A 15000-nucleotide genomic window follows, 5' to 3' on the forward strand; every position below is an offset into this window, starting at 1 on the left:
GAAACGTAAAGCGCCCGAATACACACGTGTGTGTCTGTGATGCCGTTTACATCAGTTGAGCTCAGTATGGTTTCTATGGTAACACAGGGAGGTGACGTATGCTGTATGGAGTCTCCGCTGTCAGCAGTCAAGGATTTCTGACATCTTCAGGACAGAGAAGTTGATGCTTTGTCAAGGTTTTTTATAAGAAAATAAAAAACACATCACACCACAATGTCACTGATTATTTTGTGGAGAAAAAAAAACACCACGGCTTTTAAAGGTTCCGAAGTTCCTTCGGTATCCGGAGCGAAACGCGTGAAAGGTTTGCGGTTAAACAGATTAAGGGGTTAAATAAAGAGCTCACAAACCTGATTGTCCTGGAACTGATCCCCTCCGAAAGCGGCTACGCAGGGTTTGATGCCTCCAGTCCCCAAAGCAATAAGGAGCAGCCCCACCATGGACATAGCGCTGAATTCAGACAGTAAGAGAAGCAAAACTCTGATTAAATACAGGCCGGTGCGTGAAGACGCTTCCGAACACCGCGGACGTCTCATCACGACTTGGACGGACTCAGAACATCGCCAGGCAGCATGGGCTCCTTCTCACATGTCCACCTGGAGACGCAGAGACTCTGTGTCCTCTGTGGGAATCTAATCCCATCCGAATAAGGACCATGTCAAGTGTGTATGCGAAATTACTCACACGTGGAAGGTCATGCTGTCAGGAGTCCCGTCCTTGTTTGCGTCGGTGATGTCATGGACGGCGCTGATGGCCATGACGGCTTGACCAATTGTGTAAACGATGGAGAGATACACTATGGTCCTGTTGAGAGGGAGAGAGAGAGAGGGAGGGAGAAAGAGAGAGAGAAAGAGAGAGGGAGAAAGAGAGAGAGTGGGAGAGAGAGAGAAGGAGAGAGAGAGAGAGATAGAGGGAGAGAGAGAGAAAGAGAGAGGAAGAAAGAGAGAGAGAGAGTCGTATCCATTCAGTATGTTTTTTATACAACATTTTTATTTAAATTATTTTCAGTGTTTGTTTTTAAGGTATTTGGAGATATTTTTATTTTTATTTGCCTTTTATATCGTCTTAAATTTAGTACTTTTAGTTCTGGGGACTGAGTTAAATTAAATATAAAATAAAAATAAAATGAAAATAAATAAGGAATAAATAAATAAATAAAGAGACAGACAGACAGACAGACAGACAGATAGACAGACAGACAGACAGACAGACAGACAGACAGACAGACAGACAGACAGACAGATAGATAGATAGATAGATAGATAGATAGATAGATAGATAGATAGATAGATAGATAGATCTTTCTCCGTGATGGATAAATATTCATAATTAAATAAGGTTCCAAACACAAAAACAAACAAATCGTCCTGTGACGTACTTAAACTTTCCCAGCCAGGAGTCGGCTATGATGGCTCCCAGGATGGGTGTGAGGTAGCAAAGGGCCACGAAGGTGTGGTAGATGGTGGTGGCAAAGTCATCATCCCAACGCAGGAAGTATCGGAAATACAGAACCAAAACAGCTATGGAGAGAAGGAGAGAGAGAGAGAGAGAGAGAGGGAGAGGGAGAGGGATGGGGAGAGAAAGAAGCAGGAATGGAGAGAGAGAGAGGGAGAGAGAGAGACGGGGGAGGAGGAGAGAGCAGGAATGGGGAAAGAGAGAGAGAGAGAGGGGCGGGGGACAGGAGAGGGAGAGAGAGCGGGATGGAGAGAGACAGAAGGGAGGGGGAGAGAGCAGGAATGGGAGAGAGAGATTGGGAGAGAGAAAAAGAGAGAGAGAGAGGTAGAGAGAGGAAAGAGAGAGATGGGGGCGAGAATGGGGAGAGAGAAAGAGAAAGAGAGAGAGAGAGAGAGCGCAAAATAGAAAAACCATGAAATACTGAGGAGTGCAAAAGTTAGAGCACCCTTTGACACATATTTAACATATTATTTCCTGCATTATTATTTATTTTTCTCATTAGCCTTTAAAGCCACCTCCAGATTCCCTGAGGGACGCTGCCTCGACTTCTCATATCACTTCTTTTTAACTTACCTCGCATGCCATAGTAGGAAAACCGTTCGCAGAACTCGTTCACGACGATGAAGAAGATGCTGACGGGGTAGCCGCAGCACTCCGCCTGCTTCACCGGCGAAAAGAGAGAAATAAATAAATTAATACAAACAAACAAACAAACAAACAAACAAATAAATAAAAAGTTTTTAGTAAGTTTTTACCTTGTCTTTGTTCTTCTTCTCTTTTCCCTGCTCTCGGTCTAGAACGTAAAGAATGAAGTGCGTTCAGATGTGAGGAACGTTTTAAACTCACGTTTCTAAACTAAATGCTTCACACAGACACGAACGCTGACACGAAGTTACTAATAAGTGACGGAAATAAAACAAAAAACATCATAAGTTTGAACACCTTGTAGTTCATCACCTGGACCTGGATCACTCACCTGCCATGTCTCCGGTCATCTCGCTTCCTCCTCACTGCGTCGATATCCTTTAGTCTTTGTTCTCTCTCTCTCTCTGTCTGTCTCGCTGTCTATCACACACACTCTCTCTCTCTCTCGCTCTCACACACACACACACACACACACACCTTCTGTGCTCTGAGCACCTGAGGAAGCAGGTAGTGGGGTTTTATATATAACCTGCATCATAAATCTTAATCAGGCAGAGCAGAGAGGACTGTGGACTGTGATTTGTTTATGGCTCAGACCTGGTGTGTGTGTGTGTGTGTGTGTGTGTGTGTGTGCGCGAGAGAGTTTATTACACTGCAAAGAACATGCGATAGTTGTTGTATAATTAATATTAATTTTTACACTCAAGTGCAAAAGTTTTCACCCCCCTGACTTTCTGCTGGGGCTAAAGGCAACCCAGGCCTCCATAACAAGCTAAACAACAAGACTCCAGTTATGTTTTATGTTTGCTACGTTCTGGTGAACGAATGTCACCGTGCCTCAATGGCTTCATTCTTTTTTTTTTTTTTATTATCCAAATGAAATTAAGCGTCTGATCGGTTATGGGGCGCACAAACTTTTGCAGCACTGTACAGCATGTTGTTTTACACAGAGCTGTCCTTTTTTTTATAATCAAGCTTAAAGAAAGTTTATTGTGTTTATGGACAGGTTTATGTTTATTATAGTTCGATTTAGCATATGATGAGTTGTGTCAGGTTATAGACATGAGGGAAGGCACGTGCGAGAGAGAGAGAGAGAGAGAGAGAGAGAGAGAGAGAGAGAGAGAGAGAGAGAGAGAGAGAGAGAGAGAGAGAAAGAGAGAGAGCGATGGAAGAGAGAGAGGGGAGAGAGAGACATAATGATCTTCTCTAGCCTCTCTTCTAGCAGCAACGCTACCAGTTGTTTGTATGTCCATCTCGTCTCGCTCTCTCTCTTTCTCTCTCTCTCTCTCTATCTGTCTCTGCCGATCCCTAGCGCTCTCTCTGCTCTCTCTCTCGTCTCTCCGCTTCTCTCGATCTTTTCGCTGATCTGGAGAGACTGTAGGAGAAACAGAGAGATAGAGAAAGGAAGGATGTGCAGGTGTGGAGGTGTGGACGTGTCTCTGTAGGAGAAACAGCCATGGAGTTTCTATCTCGATCGTTTAACAGGATTTTAGAGAGTGAGAAGATGCCTGAGGAACGGAGGAGAAATGTTCTGAGGTGCAGGGTTATAAACTACAGAGCTGTGAAATGGTGTGGAGTTGGTGTGGAGTTGGTGTGGAGTAGTGGAAGCTGGTGTGGAGTGGTGTGGAGTTGGTGTGGAGTGGTGTGGAGTTGGTGTGGAGTTGGTGTGGAGTTGGTGTGGAGTAGTGGAAGCTGGTGTGGAGTTGGTGTGGAGTGGTGTGGAGTTGGTGTGGAGTTGGTGTGGAGTGGTGTGGAGTTGGTGTGGAGTTGGTGTGGAGTTGGTGTGGAGTAGTGGAAGCTGGTGTGGAGTTGGTGTGGAGTGGTGTGGAGTGGTGTGGAGTTGGTGTGGAGTTGGTGTGGAGTTGGTGTGGAGTGGTGTGGAGTTGGTGTGGAGTTGGTGTGGAGTTGGTGTGGAGTTGGTGTGGAGTTGGTGTGGAGTTGGTGTGGAGTTGGTGTGGAGTTGGTGTGGAGTAGTGGAAGCTGGTGTGGAGTGGTGTGGAGTTGGTGTGGAGTGGTGTGGAGTGGTGTGGCGTTGGTGTGGAGTTGGTGTGGAGTTGGTGTGGAGTAGTGGAAGCTGGTGTGGAGTGGTGTGGAGTTGGTGTGGAGTGGTGTGGAGTTGGTGTGGAGTGGTGTGGAGTTGGTGTGGAGTGGTGTGGAGTGGTGTGGAGTTGGTGTGGCGTTGGTGTGGAGTTGGTGTGGAGTTGGTGTGGAGTTGGTGTGGAGTGGGTGTGGAGTGGGTGTGGAGTTGGTGTGGAGTGTGTGTGGAGTGGGTGTGGCGTGGGTGTGGAGTTGGTGTGGAGTTGGTGTGGAGTTGGTGTGGAGTTGTGGAAGCTGGTGTGGAGTTGGTGTGGAGTTGGTGTGGAGTTGGTGTGGAGTTGGTGTGGAGTTGGTGTGGAGTTGGTGTGGAGTTGTGGAAGCTGGTGTGGAGTTGGTGTGGAGTGGGTGTGGAGTTGGTGTGGAGTTGGTGTGGAGTTGGTGTGGAGTTGGTGTGGAGTTGGTGTGGAGTTGGTGTGGAGTTGGTGTGGAGTGGGTGTGGAGTTGGTGTGGAGTTGTGGAAGCTGGGCTAAGAAAGGAAGTGGATGTTTGTGAGCAGAACAAAGAGCAAAACTGATGTAGGTTTCTGGATGGAGACGTACAGAGATGGTCAAAAAGTGGCGTCTTCGTGGATTTAGAGAGAGCGTATGAAAGGGTGCTGAGAGAGGAGCTATGGTACTGTAAGGTACTGTAAGGTACTGTATGGTACTGTAAGGTACTGTATGGTACTGTAAGGTATATTAATGTACTGTATGGTACTGTAAGGTACTGTAAGGTACTGTATGGTATATTAAGGTACTGTATGGTACTGTAAGGTACTGTAATGTACTGTATGGTATATTAAGGTACTGTATGGTACTGTAATGTACTGTATGGTACTGTAAGGTACTGTATGGTACTGTATGGTACTGTAATGTACTGTATGGTACTGTAATGTACTGTATGGTACTGTAAGGTACTGTATGGTACTGTAATGTACTGTATGGTACTGTAATGTACTGTATGGTACTGTAAGGTACTGTATGGTACTGTAATGTACTGTATGGTGCTGTATAATACTGTATTGTACTGTATGGTATATTAAGGTACTGTATGGTACTGTAAGGTACTGTATGGTACTGTAAGGTACTGTACGGTACTGTATGGTACTGTACGGTACTGTATGGTACTTTATGGTACTGTATGGTACTGTAAGGTACTGTATGGTACTGTATGGTACTGTATGGTGCTGTATAATACTGTATGGTACTGTAAGGTACTGTATGGTACTTTAATGTACTGTAATGGTGACGGTAGGGCTAACTGTATGGTAACCTGTGAGAAAGACTGTAATGGTACTGTGAGGTACTGTATGGTACTGTAAGGTACTGTATGGTACTTTAATGTACTGTATGGTGCTGTATAATACTGTATGGTACTGTGAGGTACTGTATGGTACTTTATGGTACTGTAAGGTACTGTATGGTACTTTAATGTACTGTATGGTGCTGTATAATACTGTATGGTACTGTGAGGTACTGTATGGTACTTTATGGTACTGTAAGGTACTGTATGAGGATGTCAGGAGTGGCGGAGATGTACGTTAAAGTGGTTCATGATGTGTGTGACAGGAGCATAAGAGCTGTGAGATGTGCTGTAGGTCAGACAGAGGAGTTCAAGGTGGAGGTGGGGATACATCAAGGGTCGGCTTTGGGTCCGTTCTTCTGTTATGGTGATGAACAGGTTGATAAAGTCAGACAGGAATCGCCACAGACGACGATGTTGGTCATAAAGCTGTGTTTAAATCACTGACAAAAATTCTGTCCAATTGTTTTATTTTTATTTAAAAAAACCCAACATTAATATTTTACAGAACTGTTCGAATACGAATGTGTCACCGTTTTAAATAAAATGATACAAAACCGACCAGGAGTCGAATGCAAAAGGCAGAGAGAAAGGAACGTCTCGGTGTTCCTTATAAACATGTAGAAGATTTCTCAAAATTCCAAACTTTGGAAAACCGGATTGTTGTTTTAAGGGAAAAAAAATAGGTTCGATTTTGGAGCAAACGTTTTAATCTTTCGTTCATTTCAGGTTTGATCACATTTCCGGCTCATTGCTTCCCCTCATCGCAGCTCCTCGCTCCACAATTTTGAAAAGTTAACCGGAGGAGGCGGAGCTGGGTAAACCTTTGAGGGCGGAGCCACCGGGGCTGCCACTAATGACCTTAAAGATGTGCAGCGAATCAGAGAGCGAGCTCTTATTAGCGTCTTCCAGCGCAGAGATCTGGGACAAAGGAGAAAAAGGAGAAGACCAGAAGGAAAGTTTAGAACTTCTTGTTAGAGAAAAAAAATATTATTTATATATATATTTTTAATAAAGACTCAGCAGAGGAGTTTTGTTACCATCCGATCTGCAGGTGAGCACAAAAAAGAGTGAGAGAGTGAGAGAGATCAAAGGGAGGACCAGAAATATCTGTAAATGTGTGTGTGTGTGTGTATGTGTGTGTGTGTATATGTGTGTGTGTGTATATGTGTGTGTGTGCGCGTGTGTACCTGCTCGTGCATGATAAGCGACAGCTCTCTGCTCAGGTCTCTGTAGCTGGCCTTCATCTCATCATGATATTCCTGCTGATCCTCCTTTATCAGTCTCTCATTCACACTCAGAGCCTCACCACAAGCCTCCACGAACTGCCTACACACACACACACACACACACACACACACACACACACACACACACACACACACACACACAGAGCTTTATTATGTACATAGAGACTGCGATGATGGTGATATCCCCCTTGGGGTCTTCACACAGAGCTGCATAAGTTCAGACATCTACCTGAAGACCTCTTTGAGCTGCTTGACCTTGTTGTCGGGGTATTTTTTGGCAGAGGTGTCGTTAAGGAAAACTCTCGCATAAGCAAGTGGTCCTGCATTTACCTGATAAGAGAAACAACACTGTAACCTTCACTGATGAAACACTGTGTGTGTGTGTGTGTGTGTGTGTGTGTGTGTGTGTGTGTGTGTGTGTGTGTGTGTGTGTGTGATGTGTGATGTGTGTGTGTGATGTGTGTGTGTGTGATGTGTGTGTGTGTGTGTGTGTGTGTGTGATGTGTGTGCATGTGTGTGTGTGATGTGTGTGTGTGTGTGTGTGTGTGTGTGTGTGTGTGTGTGTGTGTGTGTGTGTGTGTGTGTGTGTGTATAAAACACACCTGCACGCTGATGCTGCCCTGCAGTTTGAGCTGCAGACGGATCATGTCCACCTCAGCAGCTGCACACAGAGTTTTCAGCTCCGACACTTTTACACTCATCTCATCAATGGCAACTTCTATAGGACTGAGATCTGTGTGGTGCTGATACATCACCGCTATACGCTTCTTTACATAGGGGAAACACTGGGTGGCTGAGGGGGGGGGGGTAGAGGGGAGAGAGAGGGACACACAGAGGGACAGAGAGAGACAGATGAGGAGAGAGATGAGGAGAGAGAGAGATACAGAGAGGGACATAGAGATTAGAAAAAGTTTAGAGATACAGTACAAGATGGAAAAAGAGAGACATATTGGGAGAGGGGGAGCAAGAAGGAGAGAGACAAAGAGATGGAGAAGAAGAGAGAGAAAGAAAGAAGGTAATGATAGAGACAGTTGAGTTAAGAGATACAGAAGGTGGAGAGAGATAGGGAGAGGGAAAGACAGAAAGTGAAGAGAGACAGTAGAAGTTGGAAAAAGAGAGACAGAGAGGAGAGAGACAGAAGGAGAGAGAGAGAAAGGGATAGAGAGAGAGAGAGAGAGAGAGAGAGAGACAGATGAGGAGAGAGATGAGGAGAAGGAGAGATACAGAGAGGGACATAGAGAGACAGATGAAGAGAGAGAAAGAGAGATACGGAGAGGGACATAGAGAGACAGATGAAGAGAGAGAAAGATGAGGAGAAAGAGAGATACAGAGGGACAGAGATTAGAGAAAGTTTAGAGATAAAGTAGAAGATGGAAAAAGAGAGACATATTGGGAGACAGGGAGCAAGAAGGAGAGAGACAAAGAGATGGAGAAGAAGAGAGAGAAAGAAAGAAGGTAATGATAGAGACAGTTGAGTTAAGAGATACAGAAGGTGGAGAGAGATAGGGAGAGGGAAAGACAGAAAGTGAAGAGAGACAGAAGATGGAAAAAGAGAGACAGAGAGGAGAGAGAGAGAGAGAGAGAGAGAGAGAGAGAGGAGTAAGTGAGTAAGTTTCCTCAGCTCTGATTGGTCCAAATTTGTTTAATTTATTTAGTGACATCATTAAGTGAGCTTGTACGTAGCCCCGCCCCTAAATCATTTTTATACAGAAATACTGTGAAATTTTGTTGTTAAATGAAATAAACGTGTAAATATTTTCGACACAAATACAGCGGGTAAAAATCTGCGTGATGGGGAATCAGCAGGGAGCCGAAAAACCTCCTGTCTCAGTAATCAAAGTGTTCGGAACCTTCACGTCTCAGTCCTGAGAGTCTGAGAGACACGTGTACGGTTTATCGCACTTCTGTTAGAGAGAGACGTCCGGACGTGTGGACGTGTCCACAAAGAGCTGATAACGTCCGCATGCACCGTGTAAATATTCAGATTTAAACACACTCGTTTTAATGGAAAAAAAAAACAAACGCATGAAAAACGTAACGGAAGCGCAGACGCTCTTCTGTCTGTAGGGATCCACACCGAGCTACACGTCTGTACACGATCACGTGTCAGATAAGAGCTACACGTCTGTACACGATCACGTGTCAGATAAGAGCTACACGTCTGTACAGTACACGATCCCGTGTCAGATAAGAGCTACACGTCTGTACACGATCACGTGTCAGATAAGAGCTACACGTCTGTACACGATCACGTGTCAGATAAGAGCTACACGTCTGTACACGATCACGTGTCAGATAAGAGCTACACGTCTGTACAGTACACGATCATGTGTCAGATAAGAGCTACACGTCTGTACATGATCACGTGTCAGATAAGAGCTACACGTCTGTACACGATCACGTGTCAGATAAGAGCTACACGTCTGTACAGTACACGATCCCGTGTCAGATAAGAGCTACACGTCTGTACACGATCACGTGTCAGATAAGAGCTACACGTCTGTACACGATCACGTGTCAGATAAGAGCTACACGTCTGTACAGTACACGATCACGTGTCAGATAAGAGCTACACGTCTGTACATGATCACGTGTCAGATAAGAGCTACACGTCTGTACACGATCCCGGTGTCAGATAAGAGCTACACGTCTGTACAGTACACGATCACGTGTCAGATAAGAGCTACACGTCTGTACAGTACACGATCACGTGTCAGATAAGAGCTACACGTCTGTACAGTACACGATCACGTGTCAGATAAGAGCTACACGTCTGTACACGATCACGTGTCAGATAAGAGCTACACGTCTGTACAGTACACGATCCCGTGTCAGATAAGAGCTACACGTCTGTACACGATCACGTGTCAGATAAGAGCTACACGTCTGTACACGATCACGTGTCAGATAAGAGCTACACGTCTGTACACGATCACGTGTCAGATAAGAGCTACACGTCTGTACAGTACACGATCACGTGTCAGATAAGAGCTACACGTCTGTACACGATCACGTGTCAGATAAGAGCTACACGTCTGTACAGTACACGATCCCGTGTCAGATAAGAGCTACACGTCTGTACACGATCACGTGTCAGATAAGAGCTACACGTCTGTACACGATCACGTGTCAGATAAGAGCTACACGTCTGTACACGATCACGTGTCAGATAAGAGCTACACGTCTGTACAGTACACGATCATGTGTCAGATAAGAGCTACACGTCTGTACATGATCACGTGTCAGATAAGAGCTACACGTCTGTACACGATCACGTGTCAGATAAGAGCTACACGTCTGTACAGTACACGATCCCGTGTCAGATAAGAGCTACACGTCTGTACACGATCACGTGTCAGATAAGAGCTACACGTCTGTACACGATCACGTGTCAGATAAGAGCTACACGTCTGTACAGTACACGATCACGTGTCAGATAAGAGCTACACGTCTGTACATGATCACGTGTCAGATAAGAGCTACACGTCTGTACACGATCCCGGTGTCAGATAAGAGCTACACGTCTGTACAGTACACGATCACGTGTCAGATAAGAGCTACACGTCTGTACAGTACACGATCACGTGTCAGATAAGAGCTACACGTCTGTACACGATCCCGGTGTCAGATAAGAGCTACACGTCTGTACACGATCACGTGTCAGATAAGAGCTACACGTCTGTACACGATCCCGGTGTCAGATAAGAGCTACACGTCTGTACACGATCACGTGTCAGATAAGAGCTACACGTCTGTACACGATCCCGGTGTCAGATAAGAGCTACACGTCTGTACACGATCACGTGTCAGATAAGAGCTACACGTGGAAACAGCGCCAGCTCGTTCACAGCTGGAGACTCTGAGTGAGTGACTGATTAGTTATCAGTGTGATATCATGTGATACCTGGACAAAGGTTCAAGGACACGGAGAAAATAATCTGAGTAAATAAAAGAAAGGGACGTATGAAGGGAAGCCGGACACTGACTGGTGAGGACGGTTCTGCGCTTGCACTGCTCCTCCACCCCCCCGTGCTTCTTGCCACACTCGGTGAACGGCGTCTCGAAGACAAAGCGCCGGATGTTGTGGTTCCTTTCAAAGTCGGTGCGTCTTTCCTCCAGCTCCTTGTCCTCCAGATACGGCGTCACGTGTGTCACCTGGATGTAAGCAAACTTGGCCTCCAGGTCCTTAGGGTTCACCTGAGCACGAGAACAACAACAACAACAACAACAACAACAACAAAGGATTTGTTTAAATATCGACTGTAAATAACAGGAACCTGAAACAGAAACTGAAAAGAATTATCTTGAAGATTTTAATGATTATTATTGGTACAGAGAGAGAGAGAGAGAGAGAGAGAGAGAGAGAGAGAGACATACAGAGAGAGAGAGACATACAGAGAGAGAGAGAAAGAGAGAGAGAGACAGAGAGAGAGAGACATACAGAGAGAGAGAGAGAGAGAGAGAGAGACATACAGAGAGAGAGAGAGAGAGAGAGAGAGAGAGAGACATACAGAGAGAGAGAGAGAGAGACAGAGACAGAGACAGAGAGACAGAGACATACAGAGAGAGCGAGAGCGATAGAGAGACAGAGAGAGACACAGAGAGAGAGAGAGAAAGACTATATATATATATAGAGAGAGAGAGCGAGAGAGAGAGAGAGAGGGAGAGAGAGACAGAGAGAGAGAGAGACACACACACAGACAGAGAGAGAGACAGACAGAGAGACAGACAGACAGACAGATAAAGAGAGACAGAGAGATGGGAGAGAGAGATACAGAGTTAGAGACAGATAAAGAGAGAGACAGACAGAAGGTGAAGAATGAGAGACAGTAGGAGATGGAAAAAGAGAGACTTCTCGGGAGAGAGACACATGGAGAGAGAGAGAGAAAAGGGGAGGGAGAGTAGAAGGTGAAAAGAGGCAGATAGGGAGTGAGAGACAGAGGGTGGAGAGTGAAAGAGAGATGGGGAGAGAAAGACAGTAGGAAATGGAAAAAAGGAGACAGCAGAGGAGAGAGAGAGAGAGAGAGAGAGAGAGAGAGAGAGAGAGAGACGCTGTTGGAGCGATCACGTTTCCTCCGACGCCCTGACGTATCAGTAATAAGATCTCACCTTGCCGGAGTCCTGGATGATTTTGACGTTCTCCTGGCCGAACTTGTCTGAGTAGAGCTTGAGCAGACGTTGTGAGATCTCAGACAGGGGTGTGAACTTGGGTTCCTTATAGATGTACTCCTTCCCATCTTCATCCTCAAAGAAACCCTAGACGAGAGGATTAAACTGGGGTGTGTTTAGTCGCTCTGCGGGTGGAGTGAAGCCCTGACACACCAAACCGACGCTGAAGATAAACACACACCTAATCAGACCAAACTAGTGGAGAAGGTTCGGGTTCTCGGCTCGCGTGTGAGCGGCCGCAGCGTCGGCGTGGCGTGTCAGAGCTCTTACACATCTAATCTAAGCAGAAGAAAGTCTGCATATGGAAATGCTGAAAGCCGAGAACATCTGAGATCTTTCTGCTGATCAGCTTTGGGTTCTATCGTGGGGTAAAAATGAGAAATCAGACTGAACTCGGATTAACGACGGATCGAATCGAATTTGAACGGAAAAGTCTGAGAGCGCCCTCAAGATTCGGTTTTATTAAAGGGGCGGTGCACGTTGTTTGAGAAACGCTTCAGAAAACTGACTCGTGCCAACTGACAAAACAAACGTGTAGCCAATGAGGATAAAGGGGCGTGTCTTGTGTCTGACATTAGCAGGAAGAGATTGAAACACTGACATGGCGGATACCTGCCGTTACCTCTAGGTGTCGAACGTCGTCTTCCGCGTGAAACGGAGCTAAACCTTTCAATAGCCCCTCAGCCAGCCATCCCTAAAAATGTCCCCTCGGCGAGCTGCCCCAGCAGGTTCCGCCGTAATAGTTGCCTGGGTTACGCATGTATGTATGTGTGGGGCGGAGCTATCAAAACAGGGGGTGACACCCATTTGGGTTAGGGTCGTGTTTGTTTTGGTGATTTCAAATGTCAACATTGGCTTTGAAACATCGTACACCGCACCTTTAACTGGAAACAAACAAAGTTTAAAGAAAGAAAAAAAAAATGAATGAAAAGGTGCAACATCCGGAATGTTTGATGAACAAGATTATTAAAAAAAAAAAACGCTCCCGTATTCCCATATTATTAAGAGTCTACTTATGGCACTGTATATCGACTCGAATAACCGTGACATCATCAGACGCCGTTGTTACGTCATATACGATGCTGTAATTAGCATTCCAGACAACAAGTAATCGTTTCCAAACGGGTTTCCGATTCGTCCCGAAATCCGTGGCTAATAAAAAGTGCAGATAATCCTGCTTTAAAATAAAGCTCTACATCTGAGACTGTCCTGTAATTGTGTACGACACTCGTTGTTTCCCGGCACTGCAGGTTCTCGCCGCGTTCCCGGAAAAGCGTGTAGTTTACGGTGCATTGGGTCGTGGCCCGGTTTACGGTGTGGAGCTCCGATTCCTTTCAGAAGCACTAATGGGGATTAAAGAGGGCACTTAGACTATATACAGAAGCGCTCTGGACTCGACTGACAGCAGCAGAGTGATTTCATGGATCATAAACCATAAAGCGTTATTGCTGCCTCGGTGAGAGCGAGCGAGCGAGCGAGAGCTAAAGTGGTAGCTGCAAGCACAGAGAGAGAGAGAGAGAGAGAGAGAGAGAGAGAGAGAGAGAGAGAGAGAGAGAGAGAGAGAGAGAGAGAGAGAGATTCTGTTTTTAAAGTGGAGCGAACTGGAAATACAAACGTCATAAGCGTGTTATAATGAGTTATGAAAGACATCAGCACAAAGAGAAGCTCTGTAATATTTAAATAAATAAAGTGAGCAAAGGTTAGCTAGGGTTATTAGCAAAACTAGCACACACACACACACACACACACACACACACACACACACACACACACACACACACACACACACACACAGAAGCAGCAGCACTGCAGCACCACTTACCGCAGCCTTATGGAAAGAAAAGAGAAAGCAGAGAAGATGGGGTTAACCTTTTAAATTCATGAAGGATCAAACACAGGCTTTTAGTGAAGGGGACAGTGTAAAAAACACTGCTGCATTAAACACTGCGTTTTGGGTCATTAATGCATGTGTGTGTGTGTGTGTGTGTGTGTGTGTGTGTGTTCACCTCAAAGTCCCTGTGTGTGTGTGCGTTTGTGTGTGTGTTTCTGTGTGTGTTCATCTTGAAGTCCCTGCATGTGTGTGTGCGTGAGTGTGTATGTGTGTTTGTGTGTCCCTGTGTGTGTGTATACAGTATGTTTATGTGTGACTGTGTGCATGAGTGTGTGTTTCTGTGTGTGTGTGTGTGTGTGTGTGTGTGTTTGTGTGTGTATGCATGTGTGTTTCTCTGTGTGTGTGTGTGTGTGTGTGTTTGTGTGTGTGTTTCTGTGTGTGTGTTTCTGTGTGTGTGTGTGTGTTTCTGTGTGTGTGTGTGTGTGTGTGTGTGTGTTTGTGTGTGTGTGTGTGTGTTTTGTGTCACTAAACGCTTGTGTGCTTTTGCACAAGTGTGATTTTTTCTCATGCTTGACTTCACAGTAAAGATTTCTGCTGAAACACAAACTAAACCCTAAATGTTTTATCTTTAATCTCATACCTGCCCAAAAAAAGCCACTCTGAAGAAGGTTCCCAGGAGCCTTTTCCCAGAATGCATCACTTCTATGACTTTGGTGTACGCCCGGTGTAACATGTCGTACAGGTGAGCCAGTTTCTGCAGGAAGACAGGAACAGGATTAGTGTGTGTGTGTGTGTGTGTGTGTGTGTGTGTGTGTTCACCTCGAAGTCCCTGTGTGTGTGTGTTCACCTCGAAGTCCCTGTGTGTGTGTTCACCTCGAAGTCCCTGTGTGTGTGTTCACCTCGAAGTCCCTGTGTGTGTGTGTGTGTTCACCTTGTAGTCCCTGTGTGTGTGTGTGTGTGTTCACCTCAAAGTCCCTGTGTGTGTGTGTTCACCTCGAAGTCCCTGTGTGTGTGTGTGTGTGTGTGTGTGTGTTCACCTTGTAGTCCCTGTGTGTGTGTGTTCACCTAGAAGTCCCTGTGTGTGTGTGTTCACCTCGAAGTCCCTGTTTGTGTGTGTGTGTGTGTGTGTGTGTGTGTGTGTGTGTGTTCACCTTGTAGTCCCTGTGTGTGTGTGTGTGTGTGTGTTCACCTCAAAGTCCCTGTGTGTGTGTGTGTGTGTGTTCACCTCAAAGTCCCTGCGCTGTTCATAAATGGGGATGATGAGTCTGTAGA

At 45.7% G+C, this 15000-nt stretch overlaps 2 protein-coding genes across 9 annotated transcripts in view; both read right to left on the bottom strand.

Moving 5' to 3' along the window:
- The window catches only part of slc15a1b (solute carrier family 15 member 1b), a 12051-nt gene extending 9474 nt beyond the window's left edge, over positions 1-2577 (bottom strand). Inside the window, exons 1-6 of one of the 2 annotated variants that reach the window (XM_047814237.1) lie at positions 2432-2577; positions 2211-2248; positions 2029-2113; positions 1379-1520; positions 685-804; positions 351-450 (exon numbers count right to left, since the gene is read on the bottom strand). In XM_047814237.1, coding sequence (XP_047670193.1) covers positions 351-450; positions 685-804; positions 1379-1520; positions 2029-2113; positions 2211-2248; positions 2432-2450 — 504 coding nt within the window. In that variant the 5' untranslated portion in view covers positions 2451-2577. Of the gene's footprint in view, positions 1-350; positions 451-684; positions 805-1378; positions 1521-2028; positions 2117-2210; positions 2249-2431 lie in introns of both variants that reach the window. The other variant, XM_047814236.1, reaches the window with a different exon arrangement.
- Positions 2578-5936: 3359 nt separating this feature from the next.
- The window catches only part of dock9b (dedicator of cytokinesis 9b), a 50054-nt gene continuing 40990 nt past the window's right edge, over positions 5937-15000 (bottom strand). For 4 of the 7 annotated variants that reach the window (XM_027168768.2, XM_047814227.1, XM_047814226.1 and 1 more), the window contains 9 exons: positions 14954-15000; positions 14369-14482; positions 13720-13725; positions 11838-11984; positions 10715-10925; positions 7331-7521; positions 6958-7058; positions 6669-6807; positions 5937-6399 (listed from right to left, as the gene is read on the bottom strand). The exon at positions 14954-15000 is cut by the window's right edge and continues 76 nt beyond it. In XM_027168768.2, coding sequence (XP_027024569.2) covers positions 6274-6399; positions 6669-6807; positions 6958-7058; positions 7331-7521; positions 10715-10925; positions 11838-11984; positions 13720-13725; positions 14369-14482; positions 14954-15000 — 1082 coding nt within the window. In that variant the 3' untranslated portion in view covers positions 5937-6273. Of the gene's footprint in view, positions 6400-6518; positions 6527-6668; positions 6808-6957; positions 7059-7330; positions 7522-10714; positions 10926-11837; positions 11985-13719; positions 13726-14368; positions 14483-14953 lie in introns of all 7 variants that reach the window. The other 3 variants (XM_047814232.1, XM_047814228.1, XM_047814229.1) reach the window with 2 other exon arrangements.

This window comes from Tachysurus fulvidraco, chromosome 5, assembly GCF_022655615.1.
Source record: "Tachysurus fulvidraco isolate hzauxx_2018 chromosome 5, HZAU_PFXX_2.0, whole genome shotgun sequence".
NCBI classification, from domain to species: domain Eukaryota; kingdom Metazoa; phylum Chordata; class Actinopteri; order Siluriformes; family Bagridae; genus Tachysurus; species Tachysurus fulvidraco.